The following is a 22,973-nucleotide window of genomic DNA, read 5'->3' on the forward strand; positions in this document are numbered from 1 at the left end:
GGCGGTGCCAAAAAGACTCTCTGTGCTCTTTCTCAGGAGCTATCAACTCTCCCTCGGGTACCATTGTGTATATTTGCCATAATTAAACCGTCCCTGTCTCTTATTCAAGGCAAAAGACCACGGTTCCATAAGCCCAACTCCTACAAGAACGACAAGACAGAGAGTCATTAAGAGAGGCTTCTGGTTCTTAATTGAACCATCTCAAGTCGGTTCTCCGACACATTATACAAATAAGCAGACACAAAGAGTGAACAGTGAGCGACATCTGAAATCAAGATGGACAAACACAACATCTTTCTTCTTCTTTTACTCTTGTGCATATAATAGAGGACACAGACTCTGTTGGATCACGTCTTTCAAAAAATGATCACTTTGGTAATGAGAAAGGTGTTTACTGACCCATTTCCTTTGGCAAGGTAATGGTTTGAGACATGAGGGTTGGTAATGAGAAAGGTGTTTACTGACCCATTTCCTTTGGCAAGGTAATGGTTTGAGACATGAGGGCGGTTGTCCAAATTTCTCATTGTTCAGTAATTGTTCTTCCCTCTCCTCCTCTTTCTTCTTCTTCTTCTCGCTACTTAGTCTTCTGGCCTTCGTTTTTCCCTGCTGAAGGCTGTTAAAGGTTTTGACACTTTTCCCCACAACATGCATTATTTGAGGGGGCGTAGGGAAGGAATTACTTTTCTCATTATTGCCAGAAGACCAAAGAAGCAATAGCTCGCAGGCTTCCAATGTTATTTTCGCAATTTTCCGTTCTTTTTGGTCAGCTACATGGAGCACAAATACTGGACCACAATAGCACTTGATGAAAGTTTGATGGTCCTCAAAAAATTATTTTCCTTGTCACCCAAGTGCAAGGAAAGCCTACAAGTCGAAACTTTGGAATTCCTCGTCAAGCCATGAGGGGCCTGAAATGGGTGACGTTAGATCAGGGTTGGCAACATGGCAAGTTTCTATCAGCATAGATCACTTGATTCAGTAACAAGAACCTTTTATATGAACGTTACCATTTGTACACCGACCACTATCTGTGGTAAACAGTCTTCGTTCATACCAGTATCAGTAGTAAAATGACCTGAGGGCCTTCAAATTGATCAGGTATGTGGCTGTAGCTTCTGTATCATACCAGAGAGAGTGAGAGCGATATTTTCCCTTTATTTTGTGATTCTTTTGCAATTGATGAATTAGTGAGACGCATCTTTTTTGACATGAATGATTCAAAAGCATTTGTTTGGCATTACAATCACCTCTAAATAAAAGATATTTCATGCAGTTTTTTTCTGCCCCAAAATTTTTTCTGCCCCAAAATTCGATCACTTTATACTTTCGCCAAAACATACTTGGAATTGTTTGTTAGCAACATCTGATTGTTTGAGCAACCCGAGCCCGTTCCAAACTTGTTTGCTTGGTTAACTATCTTCGAGTGGAAATATTTCCTTGCTTTTGTCCAACCCTGCTCGAAGGTGCCAATCCATCTTGTTGCACTGAGAAAAGATTGCACACGATGAGAAGAAATTATGACCCTAAAATGGCCATGGTACTTTGAAGGTTTATCTCGTTCTGAACTTCAGCTACACATGGAATAGCGTAACGTGTAAGGAAGAGAAAGGGTCAGGAATCGTTCCATCTATCTGAAGACGAAGTGGAACAGATCAGCATACGTCAAGATACAAATAATCGGGGATTGGTCTTGACAAGAACAAAGTCCAACTTTGGCACAAGTGCAACTGAGGAACTAGTCCAACCCGAGATATATTATGCAAGAGTCTTCGAGGAGCAGTCTCTTGGGAGGCAGAACCATGGGGCAGATGCACTTGATAGAAACTCTTTACATTCCTTTCAAGTCACGAGGTCGCGGGTAGCCCAGAGAAAGTAGGTAAACATGACTGCAACAACCAGTAACAGGCTGCCTTGGAGTGGTGAAATTCCAGGATATTGGAAAGCTCTTGAGACTAGGAAGCCTTGCGGTGTCGAAACACTACTTGATGAAGGAACATAAGAAGTTTATGGCCATCCATCAAGTCGCATGCCAAGGGACCTTTCAGTCATAATTAACGCTTACAACCCGAAAACTTTGATGGAACTTGGTTTGGGGCCAAAGTTGACAAATTCGGCCAAAAGCCCTCAATACCGACTGAATGAATGGTGAATCTGAAATGAGTTTGTTATTTCATTATTCAATAACTAGCCAATATCTTCCATCATATGTCACGGGTTAATTCCGTGCATCAACAAGTCGTCTTATGAGACCCAGTACAACTTTCCGTATTCATTGGAAATGAGGGAAAACAAACCTTTCCGAGGAGGGTTTTCCGAGATTAACTTCATTTTCCCTTGCATGAAAACTCGATCACGAGGAGGAACGGGAGGGATCAATGGAAAATAGCTTCATAACAAAATCGTGTTTATCTGTCTGAGAAAAATTTCCGCTATTTCGTTTGTTGCCCTCTTCCCCTTCCACAACGAGGTACGCGTCAGAAGTGTAAGAGCAAAAAGAACGATCAGCAGGATAACGAGCCCAGGAGCGGATGTTCCAAGATTTTCAAGATATGTGCTCTTGGTCATTTGGAACAAAGTATCTCGGCCAGTTGTCGGAGCGAGCCTCCCTGGCCTTGCTTTCCTCGCTAGCTTTGGTTGACTCCCCAGGCTGATAGCTTTTTACCCCTGGGTACCATTGATCAAATGGACCAGCGGCGTGGAACTCGCCCTCGCGAGTGAGTCCACTAATGTTTTTGGACGGACTCCGGCCTTACACACGTTTCACGGACTAGAGCCGTATCAAAGACAGAAAAGGAAACACGATGACGACGTTGCTAATGGTCCGAAGAATGCCATGAACCTCGGGCGAAAATTCTAGTTTCGTGACCAATCGATCAAGTTGAGCGCTGAAGGCCGAGAGAAGAGGAAGCAAGGCTGGGTGGTCATCCCGATTGGTGGAATGCCAAATGAGGCCAAAGAGTCTGGAAGAGTGGGTCTCGTCCTTTCGTTTCCGCTCAACATGTGAACGTGGTCAATGAATCATCTTCAGACACAAAAGACTTCTTCTCTCCAATACAAATTAGACGCCATTGTACTCGGCTTTTCCCTGTGTATGGATGGTTTTCTCCACGGTCACGGGTGGTCCCTTGAGGACGATCCAAAGCCGAGGAGTTCCTTCCAAAGCCTCTACAATAGAAAGGAAATGGCCGATCGGAACAACCACATCTGGCGTATTAGACCTTCTCCATCATCATTGGAGTTTGAAGTCGGTGTAAATTATGAATCAGATGGCCCTTGAGCGATTCCTGGCAGGCGAGAACTTGAAGGAGGTGGGGGCCATCGTTTCCAAGGAATCGGTAAAATATCTCTTCCCCCCTTGATATTGCCTCAAGACTCTCGGGAACGAATCCAAGGGCCAAGGAAGGGGACAGATGTTGTTGTTCCATTATGACTGGGTGCCAAAGTTTTTTTGTGCTTATTTGGCACAATACAATTTGTCGGATGTCGATAAAGTCCGTTTCGTCCTCAAGAGGGGCCTTGTTTCCTGGTGCTAGAACTTTTGTTTTTACCTCAATAGTTGGAGGAAAACTTTGGGAATCCCACTTTTATGAACATTGTGCAGCCCTAATATGAAGACTAGTGAACGTATGTATATCCATTCGTTGTTATGCTTTGATCATGAGCCTTTCAAGAGCTGCTTTTAACAGGAGGAAAAACGTACAGGAAAGGAGACGTTTGCTCGAGTTTATTCAGTTCAAATCCGCGCCATATTTTTTGAGGGGATCTCGAGGGTCCGCCTCCGAAGCTTGGAGTCAATTTAGCATGAAATTTTATTCAGAATAAGATGTTTTTGACTGAATAAGCATTCACAACTGCCTGTATAAACTGGTACCATGATGTTTTTAGCTTCCAAAATGCGAGACGTCAAAATAGCCATGCAAGAACTAACAATCGTGCGCTCGAGCAAATCTGGCTCTGAATATTCAGGGTGACCATGGCCTACGAGAACAGAAGGCGAGTTTTCGCTTCCAAGACATATGGTAAAATATATAGACTGGATGCAGTTGGAGGGAATCAAGGATTATCTCTAGAGCTTGGCAGTGATTAATTTCCTCAAGTGGAGAGATCCTTGGGTCAACACGGATAAAGCAAACAAAGATGATCTTTGTCGGGACAGTTTGTGTGAAAGAGAACATGGCCTGGAAAGCAAATCTTGTGCTTGGGCTAAAGTCGATTCTGTTTGCCAGGCTTTGCAACTTCAGCGAAAGGCCATTTCGGATAAATGGACTCTCAAATAAACCACATCGTAAATTCAGCGGGAAAAATGCTCCAAGACATGGAACATGTCTACTTTACTCGTCGTCAACTCCTCGAAAATATGCTGCATTGACGTGGTTCCAATATGGAATGAGGAGCTCCAAGATTGCTTGTCAGGGTATTAACTTGCAGCCTAGCATAGAAAAGTTGTCTTGGGGAGCCGGGGAAAGATAAAGTTCTCTACTTGGCTTGGCAGGCATGCCGCAGTCTTGAAATTGAACCAATTCTTGTGAAGTGAGTGCACCAATACTTTGTTCACACAAGAATTTCGAAGTGACTCGCCAAGATCGATCCCAGACCCTATCAGCACAAGCAAGTCCGAGGAAGAACGAGAAGATGAAGAAGAAGAAAAAACGGAGAGATGAAATATTGATCTGGTGGTCGTGCCGCGGCAAGAAGTACTGTGTCCCAGTACTTTATCTTTATGGCGTGGATTAACTTCCCTGACCTCTCTGAGGAGGTAGGAGTGATGGATTCAGAGAAGGGATGGTGAATGGATAGATGGACCGACCCACCCACCCACCCATCCATTCACCAACTGAAGGACGGCACGACGGACGGACGGACAGACGGACAGACCGAGCATCAAGGGAATGACCAAAAGAACTGAGCTGAATCACCATATGGGCCAAAGCATGGCGAGGAGGACTCTTGAAAGGAATGGCTCTCCATTTATTCCCGTAATCCAAGGGCTCAAAAATCTCTTCTCTAGAGGTTAAGTCCATCAGATCCAAATGGGCCGAATGAGACGCAGAAAATGGAACATCCCCGCCCTCTGTTCGTCTTCAAAGGACATTGGAACGCATCGCTGAAGCCTCTCTTTGGTCAGGTCATCACCGCAAACGTGCCTCGGGATTCTTGAGCCATTTTGCCTCCGGCCAATGAACAGGGTTACCAAACCGACAAAAATGATGAGGCTCGAGGATTAGGAGGAAGTTAATTCCATTTCGGTGTAAATTCATTCCCGAAGTGAAAAAAACCTCTTGGTAAGGATGATCGAATCATAACACACAAGTGAAGTGTTAGATTTAAGCATGCTAATAGTAGCAAGTTATTACGAAAGAAAAATTCAATTTATTGTAGGTAGCACATGAAATGGAATCCCATTTTCAATCTAGTACAACTAAACCCAGGGTTTTTTTGTACTGTTTTAACCATGGATTCAAGTTTAGAAGGGCTTTGTTGGAAACGGGTTGGTTGCATATCGCTAGGCTACTTAGTTTGAGTAACAATATCCGAAAGTCAAGAATACAAAATAGCCAACGAAAATTGGAAACCAAAGTAGGCTCGGAAAAAGGTAAACGAGATTAGTGGTTCGAGGTCAGTTGGTAGAGGACAAAAGTTTCCAATGGCATGTCTGGAATGGAGACCGCAAGAGGAATTTGGGACTAGTTGTCCTGTCCCTAAAAGCAACTTTATATGTATGTACATGGCACTGAAGAAGACCCTTCTCTAACCTAATTACCCTGTGCCAAGTTTCTCCATCTCGCTAGCTTTCCTTTCTTTTCCTTCCTCGCCACTAGTGACTCCGCTCTGGATATTGGAATTTGGATCATGAGTGCCCCTAAAACTGATTCAACTTCCATTTCGTTTGAAATCAAATCCCCGATCCCTCAGCCCAGTCAGGATGGAACAGTAAGCCTATCATTGCCAACAAGCAGGCAAGTGTGGAGATAGAGCCCAGCTGTGCCAGTCATTGATAATTTTCTGCTTCGACCTCCATCCGGCAGTCGTTTAGAGCCGGGTGGTTCCATGTTCCAAGCCTTGATAATGAGGTTAGCAAGAGGGGACACTCTGCTTTTAAAACGCGTTCCCTTCCTTCCACCCGAAATTTGGGAGCACCGATCTAATGGTGGGTAAGCGTAAAATCAGACCAGATATGCTCGGGTTGCAATGGTTTGGCTGGAAATTGGGATGGTACGAGATGTTGGTTGAGGAATTCAGAATCAGAGGCAAGGAGAACAGAAAGAAGAAGAGGGGGAGCCTACCAAATTCTAAATTAAGTCATCTAAATTCACGGAGAACAGTCAAGTCGTGTCGACTTTCCAACCACTGCCACCACAGGACTCTCCTAGTTGTCGTTGTTCGGCGTTCATTGGTGGTGGTTTCATGTTCCATGTTTCACATGCAAGAGCAGGAATAGGCCGACGAACCAAGGAGATTGTGGTTTGTTCCAACTCCATCGGTCTTTTTGGGTTGAAATTTCGATTGGGGGCCTCGTGTTTCTCCATTTTGCGTTTCCGCAAGTTCTCGCAAGCTCCTGGAATGACCCCTTAATTTGGGACCATTCTCCCACTTGGAGAGGGACCTTGTTGTTTCGGTGGTGTTGCTGTACTGTACCACATACGTTTAAGGGCCATCGCAAAGAGGCTTGGCTCAAAACAAGAAAATTGCCTCATTTTTCATTGTTAGGTCATACATAGGCAAGTGGGGAAGCGAACTACTCCATTTCTGGAACCACTTGGCCACCAATTACTTCATGTTTAACGACGACTCAGACACCAACAAAGGAGGGGCGATTTTTCTTGATCGAAACGACGCAAGCCACTTGTAACCTTGAGCTCATAAAACATATTCCAAATCTTCTATTTCAAGTGCGAGTGCAACTCAGATCCAATTCAATAGCTGTCTCCCCGGGAATTCGTTGCAAGAAAAGTACCATCCATGTCACGTGTTGTGCTCCAGAACAAGGTAGAGCAGTTCAGTCATTGGCTAAGGATTTACCTATCCGATTAGAAGCTTTGATAAGTCTCTTTAGTAAGTTTCCCTTCACTGACTTTTGCAAACCAAACAGTGTCAAAAGTGGAAAAATTGGAGGGGTTCCCTTGTCCTTAGGGGAACATCCCACTAGCGAAGGAAAGGACCACCAACTAACCAAGCGAAAGGACTACCCTCCAAAGTAGCAAAGGGATGTGATTGCCGGAAAGGGTCCCCTCCATCCTATGGGGAGCAATTTCACGTCTGATCCCTTCTTCCAGATTGCAGCATAGACCAGGAGAGCAGGAGGTATTTCGTTCCAAGGGGTAAAGATTTCGTTGGCTCAGCATTGGCGCTGAAACTTTTTGCTTTACTAGTGGAGGAAGGCAGAGCGAGAAAATGGGGAGAAAAGTTGATTCAATTGATATTCGGCGAACATTTTCTTATTGGACTTATGACCCATTTACACGTTGTTATGGTTTCGAACCTTCTCCCAAAAGACCATAGCGGCAAAAAAATGCATTGTTCCCCACTAGATGTGCTAAACCATTATTTTTGTCTGGATGGCACCTCCTTGGCAGGAAAACCCTCTCGGAATCACGTTCGAGGCCCATTGAATTTGCGTGTAAAAGCACCATCAAAATCCTTGCAAGGACAGCAACTCGTGTGGACTTGAGTTGTATTGGCCATTTTCTCCAGGATACGCGCCCAACCACGTGGAATCAAAGACTCCGTTTGGCCTTTGTTAAGGCTAAGGAGGGATAGCTTCCGTTTCCGGCGAGCCAGTCATAATCTCTTTTCCGGAATGGTGAGTCATACCAAACATGTGCAGGGTGGCCATCATGTTAGTCCAAGTGTTTTTGCACAGTGATATATGTCCCACCTTTGTATCCGTCACTTCCCACGCCCCATTTAACATCGGTTAAGTTGGCGCCTTGACATGCAACTTTGCTCATGAATCATGAGAATTGTTTCAAGACCCTATTTTTGGCAACCGACAACCATATCTTATCGAGCGAAAAACTTTTTGTATCCCCAATCTGGCAAACGGAGACTACAAAAGAGCTTGTTCTTGGGCCGTTTTCGGAGGGATAATGCGAAACAATGGACGCGATTTAGAGCCTTTCAACTCTGAAAAGCTGTTCATTTCCGGCTTGGGTCAAGAACCTGACCTTCTGTCAGAACGAGATGACACAGATCATGTCTGAACCTTGAATAGACGACTGCACGCCAAGCACTTCAAGACTGCCTTCATTAAGACGTTTCCTTGATGATGAGCCACGTCGTCGAATGTCAAATGGAGGTTCTTTGGTCACACTTTATCTGAGAGGGAAAATGAACTCGATGGATGTAACTTTGAGTCTGATTTTTTTCGAAGTAGAATTTCCCGTTGAATCCGACTTTCGATTTTCTATGCGGCAAAATAGCGCCTCTTCAATTCAAGACTGAAGTAAGATGGGACTCTTTTTTATCCCCCCTTCTCTTTTCCATCCGAGTTCGGGCTCTTCTTCTGATCTGGTTCCATCAATTTTGAAGATTCTATTTGCTTGAAAGGAAGGAGAGAGAGCGAAGACTCTCAATTTGTTCCTGTCTGAAAGATTGAACTTGTAGAACCAGGAAGCTATCATCAAAAGGTGGCCTTGGAAATGGAATTCGTTAGACATGAGATGATGCTGTTTTCCACTTTGCAATTTCCGCCACCCTGAAATAACTGTTTACTCATGCACAAACTTTACTTTTCCCGAAGAGGCTTTACATAAAAGTTCTTTTTTATTGCTCTTAGCCTCTTTTAACGCATCAATCTGACCGATAAGTTGAATATTTGAAATGGACAAGTAATTGTGACACTTCAGTGCGATTTGTTCTCTTTTGAAAGGCTCTCAATTCTCCAAAGGCATCAAAAGAGAGCACTTCCAATGCGGATAGCCTCTCCCGGGATTACCAATCAGGAAAAGACCATGAGTATGAACATAAAATGCTTTGGATATTCAGAGAATGCAGACCGCTCTCCAGTCGCCGAGTCCAAAGGACTCATTCAGTTTTAGAGCACATCGAAGACTATCATGATCTGTTCGTGCAAACCTCATCGTACCCTTTCCCTCCTGGCGCCCAAAAAAACCTGTTTTTCAGTGCCCAATCAATTTAAGGGAATCCCTTCCTGCACACGTCATTTAAGAGTTGCCAAATTTCGGCCCCGGAATTGATTGAAGGTATGGTTTTATAGGACGAAGGAAAATCAATATCGAACAAATTGGATCAAGCTTACCTCGACATTCGGCTTGCTCGTCGGTCCCATCTCCACAATCGTCCTCGCCATCACATGTCCACGACGACGGAATACATTTCCCGTTCCCGCACTTAAACTGATAAATGGAGCAAGCCTCCTCGCCTGGAATCGATAGGGAAAAGATATGTTTCCAGTATTTTCCTGTTAATTTTGCTCTATGGACCGGATGCAATTTTGCTTTTAAGAAACAAGACCGAATTCATATCTTTTTCGCGTTGCAGTAATGGTAAATGAATTGCAAAGTAATCATATATCTTGGATACGGTGGCAATGAATGAATGAATGAATGGCTGACTGTCAGCCAGGGCCACGCACACTCTGAAGTGAAAACTTTCCTATTAAAAAGTTCTCTCACCAAATCAATCTTCTTCTTGAATATAGTATATACACTTGATTGTTATTCCCTCACCGTTGCCCTTGACAAGAGCTGTCAAAGTAGCTTCCAGCTCCGTAACAACAACAAGAAAGCAAACATATCATAATTACATTAGCATACCAGGGCCAACCAACATTAAGGGGGGAGGATAATCGACGTAGTACGTACGAGTACATATCTCATATCTGGCACGAGGCTTCTTCTGTAAAAAGGGGAGCCATGAGTGGTAGTATTAATGCCATTGATGATGCTCTCCAAGTGAATCTTTTGACCTTTTTGGTCGGAACTGCCGGGAAAGTAAGCTCAATAGGATCAAGGGCCAGGAGAGTCGGAGGTATATATGTTTTAAGCCTTTCCTCGCATGTCGTCAAAGTGACGAAGACGAGCATTATCAAACATGGAGGACAATCAAGCACGCCGGTGCTCCCTTCCTCCATTGCGGTATTTCAAGAGAGTGAGGTTAATGTGACAAAGGCCATGAGATTTATATTTCGGTGGAAATGACAACGCAACGTGACGTTTGACGGCATGCTTATGTAAATTTGGCCTAATCCAAAATTACCCTCAAGTTGCATGTGCGCAATATCGTATGCGGCCTCGGACCTTCATCCATTGAGAAGCCGTTCTTATTCAGTCTGTTTGTTGAGTTTCCCAAATTCTTGTCAGCCATTCCCCTCTACAATTACAAAGTTTATGCGAAAGTGGAGGGAGGCTGTAATTATCTAAATGGTTTTCGGGCTACACCAGAAATGCATTATATTATTGGAAGTATCTCTCTGGGAACGGAACTGTGACTAAAATGACATGAGATTTGTCATCACGTGAGCAAGGTCGAATGACATTTATGGCGTGATCCCTTTGTCGACTTAGCCTTGCATTTCAAGTAGAAAACGGAGAACTGCTGGCTCTTAACTATCAAGGATTGAGAGGAGCTCCCGGGAATTGCACTAGAACTGAACTGAGAGAAAATGCCGATTCTCAATATTACTTCAAAATACCAGGCCAAGACCCGAAGGAGAAGGAGGAGGAGGAGGAGGAGTTCGATATTGGCTCGAGTTATCGCAACTTTTCAATAGAAACGACCGTATGGTCGGTCCATGTTGAACAGTTAACACTTTCACACCTTCCAAAGTTCCTTTTGGCTTTGACGTCCATCGAGACAACCAAATTGTGTCGGCACGAAACTTGTACCATTCCAAAGGCCTCGGAATCACATCCTTAGACCATCGGATCTCTACCCGCAACTCACCTATGCTCCATGATATTTGAGTGGCAGCCAAAATGGCCAGTGCCAACACTTGGCTCAGATTCATACTCAATCCTCTCTGATGGGCTAACACAATGCCAACATCACTTTGGTTCAAAGCTCAAGCACGGACCTTCACTAATACTGAACAATTGGATTCATGCACTCAAATCGATCAACAGTGCCTGACGGATCGTCGAACACGACCCTGTTGCATCAGGTGGCGTCTTCTTTACCGTGCTCAGCACTTTCAAGCACTTGGCCAAGAGTCCGTGGATGCGACCCGGCACGTTGAATACGTTGGATGTAGAGGGATGTACAGTTCTGTGGCCGAAGCCGGTAAACGAAATATCGTACGATGTTTTCGTCACCACACGTGGAAAGGGGGAGGAGAATAATGGCTGGCCACGAATATCCGTCTGGCTTGGTAGGGGGATGTTTGATTTCCAAAAGCTTGGGACTGCTGAAATATGAGAAACCCTTGACTTGCGCTGATACACTAGCACATCAACATGAATTCAAGTGCTCTGGAAGCATCTATTCCAGAGAAGTCTCACTCAATACATTTGTTTCGATGAAATTTGACAGGGCTTCTGCTTTGTTGGGGATCTCCGAATGAACTGACGGATGATCGTTTTCCTCAGTGTATTCCCCCTCTCAGAGCGCGTTGCTCTCTTTCCGGCTTCCAAGTTCTCTCTATCTGAGAATGTGTGGATGCGCTCGTTGTCCGGGCCTGTGGGGGGCTCCAGTGATGACGAGACCGCTGAAAGAGCCTTTGGGGTGAGAAATGGTGAAGCGCGCCCTTTTGACGAAAAGATTGGCACGCTTCGAAATCGAGGTTGAGTGACCTCAACTTTTGAGACGTCCAATTTCGGGATCCTTGCAAAAGTGAAGCGGCTAAGAAAATCATGTTTCAGATGACATGAAGCTAGTTAAACCATAGAGGAAGTAACTCCTAGAGAGTGCGATGAGAGCTAACCAGGCGGACCAGTTTTCAGAGTGAATGAATGTCAGCTGACCGGCTGCTAGGGTATAGTGTCTGATTGTAGAGGCGCTGCTTTCCATCAGCTAGAGTTGCACTGTCCACTGGTTACCGATTCAGCTGCAGTAAAAAAACACAACAAATTCGATTTTTAGTCTTCTATGTTTCTTCTTCTATGGCTAAACTTCAAGAAAAGAGAGGGCATATTGGACTGAAATAATTGAAGGTAGATAAAGTCTTCACTCATTTGAGTCATTACTCAATAGGTTGCAAGAGGCTTTATTTCCAATCTCAAAATTTACCTTGGTGGTTTATCAACAAAATGCTCTCTGACGTGAGTATTTCTTGCGGCCACGTTCAGAATGTGACCAAACGTATTATTGTAAATTCGCGAAAAGTGGTTCGATATTGTCTTCCATTTGGAGGTCCTTGGCAACTTTTGAAACTTTGCCGGTTGGTAGAAGGTTTCTTAAAAACAGGAAAGTTTATCTTTATGTCTTAGTGGTGTTAATTCGAGGTTATAAAGCTGTAAGTAGCTTTGTTAAACATACGACCAAGAAACTAAGATATGTACGCCATGTACCTCCATTTGAAAACAAATTACTCTTTTTGTGGCTTTTGCGTGACATTATACAGGGAATCTAAAGGGAGGAAACGACATTTGATTAAGACATAACTCTAGTACCGGGTGTCGAGGATAAGATTAGACACACAGTTTTTTCTTTCTAAAATCCTTGCAATCTTTCAAGGTTGCGTGAGTTTTATGTCATTTTTTTGTCTTTGTCCGCTCTTTTCATTTATGTAAACAAAAATACAAAAATGTCAAAGCTGAAATCTATGAAAGCAAAAGAGAATCCATTGTAGCTTTGCTGTGTGCGGGATTCACTTCTAAAGAAGTAAGTTGGAACCTTAAAGTGGCGCGCGACGATTTACAATGTCAAAAACTTTCTTTATTGGCAAGATGACTGTAATCCCCCCTCTTAGGAATGCAAGAACACCAGCACTTAAATATCCAAGAGTGATAGCTGGAATAAACAGATGCATCAAGGCAGTTCCAAGCAAACCAATGTGATGCATTGGATTGGATCTCCAATCTGGTTGCCAGAGGGATTTGACTTAATGCAGATGCCAAAATTGAGGTTTCAAGTCTACAATGATAGCCTGGATGAGATAAGTAGCATAAAACCGGCCCTTTGTCTTTCAACAAGACTTTGCTCCTGCTCATTCCGCCAAAAGGACAATCTCCTATTGGGATAATGAGGTAATCTTGTTTTGGAGGCCTAAACTATGGCCCCCCAAATTCTCCAGATCTTAAAACTCTGGACTTACCTGTGTGGTCCTATGTTGAGAAAGAAACTTGCAAAGAAAGACACCCTTTAACTAAAGTTCTTGGCCGCCTAATTGATCAACCATTGAAAATTCTCTCCTGCCAAAATCCGCACTTTTTGTCACTGTTTTTGGACCAGATTGGCTAAAGTCATTGCTTCAAAAGGATAATATTTCGAAAACTTAGCTTTAAATAAAAAAAATGTCAAAAAATAGCGTAAATTTTACGTATTCTGATCTATAACATGTTAGAATTTTAGCTCTCCAAATTACCTTTTAAGAAATTCATGATGCTTTTACGTGAAAGTGACAAATTTGTCTAATCTTATCCTCGACACCCGGTATATATAAACAAAACACGATTACCCATGCTACAAGGTATATTTAAGTGTTTTTTTAGTAAATAATGATCTCTTTGATATACAACTCAGTTGATACTCTTAAATGTTTCTAAATTGATTTTGAAAGTCAGAAAAATAAATGAAACACACATGAACATCAAATTAACAAAAAACAAGCAATCAAATTGTTTTTCAAATCAGTGAAATATTGCTCAAAACTGGCTGAAAGACACGCGTAGAAAGAAAATCAACTAAAATCATTTTTTTATTGACGAGAAACTTACACTCACAAAATGGAAAAGAAATGTATGGAATAGGCAATAAAAGCGCATGTAGATAAATGTTAAAATATCAGAATATCTGGGATGGACAATTGATAATTTTGTCTTGATCCACACATTTGACAAAAAACATACCGCATTGGTGAAAAATGGATGAGTTGTCTTTATTAGGAAGTTTACATAAAAGGCAGGCATTATTTAAGGGGCACAAAGTAATACCAAAGTACAGCACACAAGTTTTCAATTTGAACTTTGGACTCTAAGAAACTTATTTTTGCAAAAACATCCAAAACAGTTAAATAAAAGAGGTTAAACATCTCTTAAGATAAATAATTCCATGGTTATAAAGCATTAAAATGAGTTAATAGAACAATATGTAGCTCAGAGCTTCAAAATGTCTATTTTTGGATTGAGGGTCATTCCCAGAGTGAGGCCTTAGTTTAATAACAGGTGCACCAAATTACTTGAAATTTGGTCAAAATGTTCCTAAAACAATTTTAGTCAAATAATATGTTTCGCAAAACAAAATAAAGGTTTTTAAAGACTCTTAGTTTTGGGTTATTTTTTTTTTTGTTCAAGCCTTGACTCAAAGGGCTTTCACACAATAACTAAATCCAGCTCAAGTTTTTCCCTAATATGTAACTAGCATCCGAATACTTCTCACATAAAAGAGCAGATATAAAAATACTTTCATTTTAGTCCAGGTCTCTTCATCCTGAGGGAGAGTTGAGATAAAGCACCGAGAGCAACCAAATTTTATCTAGAAACCTACATGGTTTGGGGTATCAATTTAGGAGTCTAAACAAGGAGATAAGAAGACTTTTGATCTTCTAAGATTTCGAAAGTGCTTGAAAACTTTGGAAAGGTTTTATTGAATTGTTTTTGAATGCTGTATTTGACATTCTGAGTAGCCTCTCATATTTTGTTTGTTTACCCCGATGCACTCTGGCGCCCCCTGGCGAATATTCCATGATCTTGTCTAATTGAGTGGGAAGCTCGTTTGCAGTCCATATTTCTAAAAGTCCGTGGTTCAATCAGTGAAGTCTCGATCTCCTCTTCCAAGGCTGAGCCATGAACAAAATGTAAAAAAAAAATATCTTTGAAGCCGCATTTCGAATACCCAGAAGCTTTTATTCTCTCTGTTAGGCATGTAAATACAATTAATGGTATCTACTCTATGCAGTTTGAGTGTATCAAATTGGCATATGATGCTTCAAATTCAAGCTATATTCATTCCTTACCCATAGGCTCTGGAATTTTCCCCAAGGTAATGCCAATTTTTTAGCTCCGATACACTCCTATTTACAAAATTGACTCGCACTCGCTGGCCGGCCCGTGGGATAACATGGAACGTTAAGACGCCAATATCCAGCATTTTTGAAGGGCCCAAACGATCGCAAGTAGTTCCAGCTCGCAAACGGCATATTTTGATTCCGCATCGGATATGAAACGTGACCCTCTTTGGATAAGTTCCAATATGGGCTATCCATTCAGTAGCCTTGCATTAACGCAAAGCCAAGCCAAGACCTTGGAGAAGAGATGCATCGGTCAATAGCTTCATGGGACGAGTCGGATCAAAATGGGCGGGGATCGGGGCTGACGATAGTAATCTTCAAGCTTCTTTAAACATTGGTGCAGGGATATCTTCGAGCTACACAATGGCATTCTTTGTCGAAAGAAATGCCCTCAACGGTGTCAGTGCCTTCCTTGGCCATAGTGGGTGTGAACGAACCCAACTGGTTTACTAAACCAAGAAACGCTCTGAGGTTAGTGACTTTGCCCGGTGTGGGGAAATCACGGATTGCAGACAGTTTGGATGGATCAAACATGAATTTTGTCGGGGACAAGGTGATCTTTTGGGCTCTACATCTCTCCCTGACCGTTCGTGCTCTTCGATACATCTCGGGAAATTAGGACCCTAACATGAGTATATCATCTACAACTTTCATCATGTTGTCAACTCCATGAAGAGCGCGATCTCCTCTGGCGCAATATTCATCCCCAGTGCAATTTGGACCCATGGCGGCACGAAGGAAACGCTTTCGTCCCCAAGGAGTGAGGAACGTTGTCAACTTGCCGGCATCCTTAGACAAGGGGATTTGTTAGTATCCCTTGGTGGTGTCCATGTGGAACTGATTACATGATGTCCTTGGTGGATAGAAACGGGTGAACTGGGCGACTTACGTGTTTGTTGAGCTTCTGATAGTTAACAACTAATCTTACATTTCCATCCGGCTTGCCCAAAGCATAAATGGAGATAAACACTCTGTGGGTTCGTCAGCGACGTCCTCGATGATTCCCATTGCCTCCATATATTCGAGTTCTTTTTTGGCTTTTTTCCTATAAACGTAAAGGGTAGCGTGAACAGCGGTACACATATATGTATACGAACTAAAGCATCGTCATGAGAGAATCACACCCTGATCCCAAAGAGGGACTCTATGCTCCAACATAGACATACTTGGAACAGGCGCTGTGAGCGCATGCTCTTCGTTATATATTAAGCCATGTTTATTACGAATAAAGAGCAATCTATGACTTACCAACTAGACCAACACTTGTTCCATTTTTCAAGGTAAAACTAAGTCTCGTATCTTGATCTTGTTAGACTTGAATCGAGCGTTACATGGCGACCGTGATCTAGGTTGGCCGTTGCATATATGGGTCAGTCCCTTCTATATTTTTCAGATGAATTTGCATCAGTGGGCCCTCCATGGCCTTGACGATGTCGTGGAGTCAAAGACGTATGAAACTCATTCAAGTGATTTTCACGAATTGTTGTTATCTCCCAACAAACCGGATCATAATCAACATTGGCAAGCATCACCTCATTTCTATGGACGTCGACTGTTTCATTCAGATATGTCCTTAGAATGAGGTGGGAATCATTCCCAAATCAACCATTGCTGACCATCCAACGAGTAGCATATCAGTGTCCGGACTGACTTACAGTATGCAAGAGCAGTTGCGTGGTGGAGTTGAAGATTGTTCACATCTTCACATGAGGGTCGGGTTCCATTAGCAGCTTCAATACAGAGCCTTCACTAACGTATCTTCAGGAATCTTGTTTTCCCGTATGAGAAGACTCGGGACAATGCAATCAGTCACTCCTGTATCAGGTAAGATCTCGCCTCTAAACGAGTGATTACCCTTTGTCGACATATTTATACCAGCAGTTGAAGTCGATGATGCAGTTCTGGCCCTCCTAACGCTAACACTAGATGCACTCACCATTTTCGATACATCTGAATAAGAATTTTCGGGCTTCTTGGCTTCATCGGATTCCCTAGCGGGGCACATCCGCCAAATATGCCCTTTCTTCCCGCAACTGTTGCAGGAATGAATTGCTGCTGGACAGTTTTGCCCAACGTGTGCCATATGATATCCACACTTACTGCAACCATCAAATTTGGAATTGGAACTTCTCTTAGATTTGCTCCGATCAAGTTGATTTTTTTTTGGACTTATAGGTAGATGTTTTACCGTGGAGAGCTGCCAGGTTAGAAATGCTAGCCTCTTTTTGTGATCCCTCTCGAAAACTATTTGTTCAATTGAGAGGGGAAAAGGGAACGGATGATTGGGAAGAGAAAGAGGGTTGAGGACTAGAAGCCCACGTCTTGACAACAACGTGGGCAGGGGGGATATGGGAGGAGGAAGGATTGGAAGGGGAGGTGCACTGAACGGGGTATTTAACAGATTCATGGGGGGCCACTGTTCGTGGGAGTGGCCCCCCTCACTGGTATCACAATTGGAACTATTTTAACTAATAAAAACCATCAAAAACAAATCTCTTGTTGGAGGAGTAATAATGGCATGTCCGCCATTCGAGGCGTCACTTGACGGTGGGATTTTCATATTTTTTTCATTACTTTTTGCAACCTTTCACCCTGGATGGCGGTCACCAAAATCAGCTCTTGTCAGTTCTTCTAATTTTTGGTTATTGTATCTGAAGAAGTTTCTTTAGGGGCCTCATACCTAACAGACAATGTGCCATCATGCCTTTTGTCCCCAAACTTCCGGCCCCATCCATCCACACTACAAGTCAGACTCTCCGGTCTAAACATTGAGTCAACTACCACCCAGGCCTTCAAGACCCTTTCGTGCGACAACTTTGTCATATTCTTGTTCCGGATGGATTGAACAGATGCTCGTGCTCATCCTATGTTTTCTAGTCATACGCATTGATTGCAAAATCGCCCTCTTGTTGTGAAATACCTTCGGAAGCGGGACGTAATGGATCACAGAACCTCATGATATATATGTATTCTGGTTCGAGTGCGCTTATGCAAATGTAGCAAGCGCTCTTTTTGATCTTCAGGTGTTTAGAATAATAAACGTACGACGACGGCAGTTGTCGACAGGACCTAGTTGAGTACATATCTCCTGAATATATCGTATTAATCTGCGTTATACAACATTGGTGGCAGCGGTGGGATTATGGTCGACAACCTTTTGGACATAGATATTGTCATCCCGAGGCAATCTTATTTGGGGCGTGTGGAACGAGTAGAAATGAGTGCGATTTCTGAATTGAAGCTTAATGAGAATTCTCCTCCACTTGCATCGGCTCCAACTTCCCTCAAACCTTCTCGTGAAAAACATGACTTTTTGGTTAATTCAATGTCTGACAAACTCAAGAATATGTCACCCGAAGAAGAATATTTGTATATGAAACTTATCTTATCCAATCATGATGTATTTAGCCAGGGACAGCATGATCTAGGGCGGACTCCTACTTTCGAACATTCTTTTGCGTTGTCCGACGAAGAACCTGTATATGTCAAGCAATTTCGTATCCCCAATCAACACAGATCTGCCCTTATTGAAAATGTCAACAAATGGCTGGAACTGGGAGTAGTGTCACCCTCCAAATCTCGATACAACAGTCCTATTTTCTGCGTATCAAAGAAAGACGGAACCTTACGTCCTGTGCTTGACTTCCGAGCATTAAATGATAAATCTCACGTCGACAAATATAGCAGCCGAGAAGTGCAGGACTGCATTGATGAGATTGGTAGGGCAGGAAGTAAGATATTCAGTTGTTTAGATCTTACTTCTGGGTATTGGCAACTTCCACTTGCAAAGAAATCTCAACCGTACACGTGTTTCACCATACCGGGTCTCGGGTCTTTTGAATGGAATGTGAGCCCTTTTGGGCTTAAAGGATGCCCGGCTAGTTTCGGCCATCTTATGGACTTTGTTATGAGAGGCCTCAGTTGCATCACTTATCAGGATGACATTTTATGTCACTCTAAATCACATGAGCAACAAATAGCAGACTTGCAATCTTGTTTTAATCGGCTCCGTGCTAACAATCTTAAACTTAATCTCAGAAAGTGTTTCTTTAGACAGTCTAATGTCCCATATCTTGGTTTCACTTTAACCAGCAACGGCATTTTGCCTGGTCTAGATAAGACCAAAGCTATCAAAGATTTCAAACCACCCTTGAGCGTACGACAAGTACGAGAATTTATCGGTCTCTGTAATTATTTTCGGGCATCAGTCCCAAATTTCAGTTTTATCTCGCAACATTTGACCAGATTCATGCGAAAAGACTCTGGTTGGTCCTCTGGTCCTCTCCCGCCGAAAGCGCTCTTAGCTTTCAAGCAATTGCAAACTGCTCTCATATCCCCCCCTGTTTTGGCTTATCCCAACCCATCGTTAGAGTATTCTTTACTTGTAGACGCCGCTTTAGGCTCTGACGACACCCCAGGTGGCCTTGGGGCATGTCTTGTCCAAGTAGGACATGATGGTGTTCCACGCCCTATCGCCTTTGCGAGCCGTGGTCTTTCTTCGCATGAAAAGAACTACTTCATTTATCTATTGAAGCTCACAGCTGCTTGTTTCGGTATATCACATTTTGATGTCTATCTACGAGGTCGCAAGTTTGATTTATACACAGACCATCGACCCCTGGAAAAACTATCGAAGGTGCACACCCGTACACTTAACCGTTTACAGCAACTCATGCTTGAGTATGATTTTCGTATTTGTTACAAACCCGGCAAGGACCACCCTGTCCCAGATTTTCTTTCAAGAAATCCTATCAGTGCCATCGACATTTCTGATGACGATCTTATTTCTCTCCAAAACAAAGATAATTTCTCAGCTCAAACTTGATCTCTCCCGGCCCCTTGGCACTATATCATCTCCCCATTTCAATCGCATACGGCGTAAATTATCTTTGCGAAACGGCATCCTGTATTATGTTGGACGTTCCACCCCTGCGATTTTCGCCCCTGTTTCGCTTCATCAACAAATTCTAATGGCAGCGCATAACAGCTTGGCTGGAGGCCACATGGGAATTTTCAAGACCCATGAACGCATTATCAACTCCTATTACTGGCCCTCTATGTCTCGAGATATCAAAACACATATCCAGTATTGCAAGTCATGCCAAGCCACCCGTCCCTATAATCACCCACCAAAATCACCCTTAAACCCATTGCCACAACCCCCCACTCCCAATTATCGAGTCCATGTTGATCTTTTTGGCCCCCTCTTGACTTCCAATAGCGGTAAAAAGTACGTTCTTGTTATGACCGACTCGTTTACAAAATATGCTGAAGTCACGGCCATTGCAAATAAGGAAACCAAAACAGTGGCAAATGCAATATTTGAGAAATGGGTTCGCCGTTTTTCGACCCCCAATACTATCATATCGGGCCAAGGCAAAGAATTTACGGGCAAGCTTATGCAGCACTTGTGCGAGAAGCTGAATATTTTTCACAACACAACGTCGGCTTATCATCCCGAAAGCAATAGTTCTGCCGAATTGTTCAACAAGGTTATGAAGCGATATCTTCAAGCGGTACTTGAACCGCCTTTTCTGGACTGGGAAGAGTATCTCCCAAGTCTACAATTTTGCTATAATACCTCTGTATCAAAGGCAACCAAGTTCTCACCCTTTCATTTGACTTTTGGCATGGACGCACGCATGCCCTTTTTCGCCAATGACTTATATCTTGATTACTCAGATAATCTGGCCCTCGACAACCTGTCCCGGTTGCATTTCTCTCGTAAAGAAGCGCTGTCCAACAATCTCATTTATAAAGAGAAATATGAATCATCTTTCAACAAGCAGCATTCTACGGCCCAACGAGGGTTTTCCCTTGAGGCAATTCAACAAGCATATTCAGATGTCGACGGAAAGTCCATGTAAAACACCCAACTTCAACCGGCGTAGTCAATAAACGGATGTCAGGTTCATTGCTGGACAAAAAGGGTTGCCAGAGAAGACTTCAGCTTGACGTTTACATAAGATGACAGTAACTAGCACATTCAATAACATTAAAAACACGTATCCATGATTTAGGCAATTTTCTCAAAAACTCAAAGACATTTTTACTTGACCAATCATGACAAATCCAAAATGACCTCACTTGAAATTCATATTTGAAGTTGGGTAATTTATTCCTGAAAACAAGTCCAATATTTGACGGGAGAGACCTGAGGAAACCCTCTTTTATCTTATGCGGTTTTAATGATGCTTTCTCCCTCTCTTTCTCCTTTCTTTTTCTCTCTAGCTCTTGTCATTCACAGGGTGTCTGTTTCTAAATCATGAAGTCTGCATTTTGATTTCGCCAAAACTTTCTTATGAGAGCTTTTTATGATATTATCAGAAGTTAAGATTTGATGTATGGATAAACATCTGCACTTTCTAATTATTTCCAAGCCATTTCGAAGCTCTAGTAAAGAATGGTAGCCATTCGATACAGTGCTATATTTGGCCTCTTGCGTCAGAGCATCAACTGCTCTTTTGAACATATTTCCTGCGAGATGGCAGCCTCGTATGCATTTCGATAGTCAATAAATACTACGCTAGTCAGAACAATAAAGTGAGTCACGGAGTCACCACTACAAGTATATTGTATTTGTATTTAGATATAGATGTGATAAAACATTTGAACAATGGTTATCCACATCATCCCTGGTCGCCTCAAACGACTAAGTGGAATTTATCTTTACTTTCGGAATGATTAGTGCCGTGGCTTAACTAGAGCTGGATTCTTCGTTGATCAGCTTACCCCTCTCGTCTCACCATTGAGACGACTGCCACAGTGGTTCAAAAGCCTTTTTGAATTCCAATAGAAATATCCAAGCAAATCTTGTAAGCTAATAGCCATATGCGCGACAAATTTGAGCCAGATTTCAATAAATCAATCACGTCAAAGTAACTTCTTATGGTGTTTGCAAGGAAGAAGACTGTTGAGATGGATATGCGCATTTCTCTCCTAACATGGATAAACCTGGTATTACCAATTACTCCAACTCCCCATTTTAGATTTTCAACAGATTTCGAACACATCAGAAAATGAAATAACGTTCAAAATCTCAACAAAAAACCAAGTGATCCGGTGCTTTACGCGTTCGATGGCTGAATCTTCTGGAGACTCTCTCGAGTTCTTTGGGTCTTTCCGAGAGGCCATCTGGTTGGGAAGGGAAAGCCGGATCTTGAACTGTGCAAAGGAATCACCGATTTCGCCAAGACTTGTTGTCAGTCTCAAACTCCACCAGATATCTCCGGCCACAAGATTTGAGGATCTTGGCCGATCTGTCCCACCGCCGCGATTGTGGACTCTGGACGGAAACGAGGCTCCCATTAGCCAAGGCGTCAAATGGTGAGAGGGCTGATCGTAAGAGATCTTGCAGGATCGATCCAATTTCATCGTTTTGCTTCAGTTCGATCTAAATCCTCCTCTTTGGTTGCTGACCGGAGAGTGTCCTCCAGAGCTGGAATTTGAGAGCGAATGGGCCGACCAAACACTCTCTGAGCAGGCAAAAGACCATCGTTCTGAGGACTGTTCCGGAATTCGAGTAACGCCTCCGCAAACTCCCCAGAATGAATGTTTCCTCCCGTCTTGGCCAACATGTATTTCATAGACTTCACCGTGACCTCTGCGTGCCCGTTGCTTTGCGGGTAGTATGGAGATGACGGCTTCCATTGAACGCCCCATTTGGTAAGGAATTGACCGAATTGTGACGAGGCAAATTGAGGCCCATTGTCCGTACGTAGGACGTTAGCAAATAATCCCAGAAAGTCTTTCATGAATTGAGATGAAGACGGGGAAGTAGCATATTTTTGGACAGTTGGAAATCCAGACAACCGGGAAGTGTAGACGAGGTAATCATTTCGATTGT

The 22,973-nt window shown here is 43.0% G+C and overlaps 1 protein-coding gene across 5 annotated transcripts in view; it reads right to left on the reverse strand.

The window, feature by feature from the left end:
* The window catches only part of LOC131892699 (low-density lipoprotein receptor-related protein 8-like), a 30,293-nt gene extending 18,754 nt beyond the window's left edge, over positions 1-11,539 (reverse strand). For 2 of the 5 annotated variants that reach the window (XM_059242525.1, XM_059242524.1), the window contains exons 1-2: positions 10,906-11,537; positions 9,260-9,382 (exon numbers count right to left, since the gene is read on the reverse strand). In XM_059242525.1, the coding sequence (XP_059098508.1) occupies positions 9,260-9,382; positions 10,906-10,969 (187 nt within the window). In that variant the 5' untranslated portion in view covers positions 10,970-11,537. Of the gene's footprint in view, positions 1-9,259; positions 9,383-10,905 lie in introns of all 5 variants that reach the window. The other 3 variants (XM_059242526.1, XM_059242528.1, XM_059242527.1) reach the window with 3 other exon arrangements.
* Between the last annotated feature and the right edge of the window lie 11,434 nt (positions 11,540-22,973).

Source organism: Tigriopus californicus, chromosome 2, assembly GCF_007210705.1.
Source record: "Tigriopus californicus strain San Diego chromosome 2, Tcal_SD_v2.1, whole genome shotgun sequence".
Classification (NCBI taxonomy): domain Eukaryota; kingdom Metazoa; phylum Arthropoda; class Copepoda; order Harpacticoida; family Harpacticidae; genus Tigriopus; species Tigriopus californicus.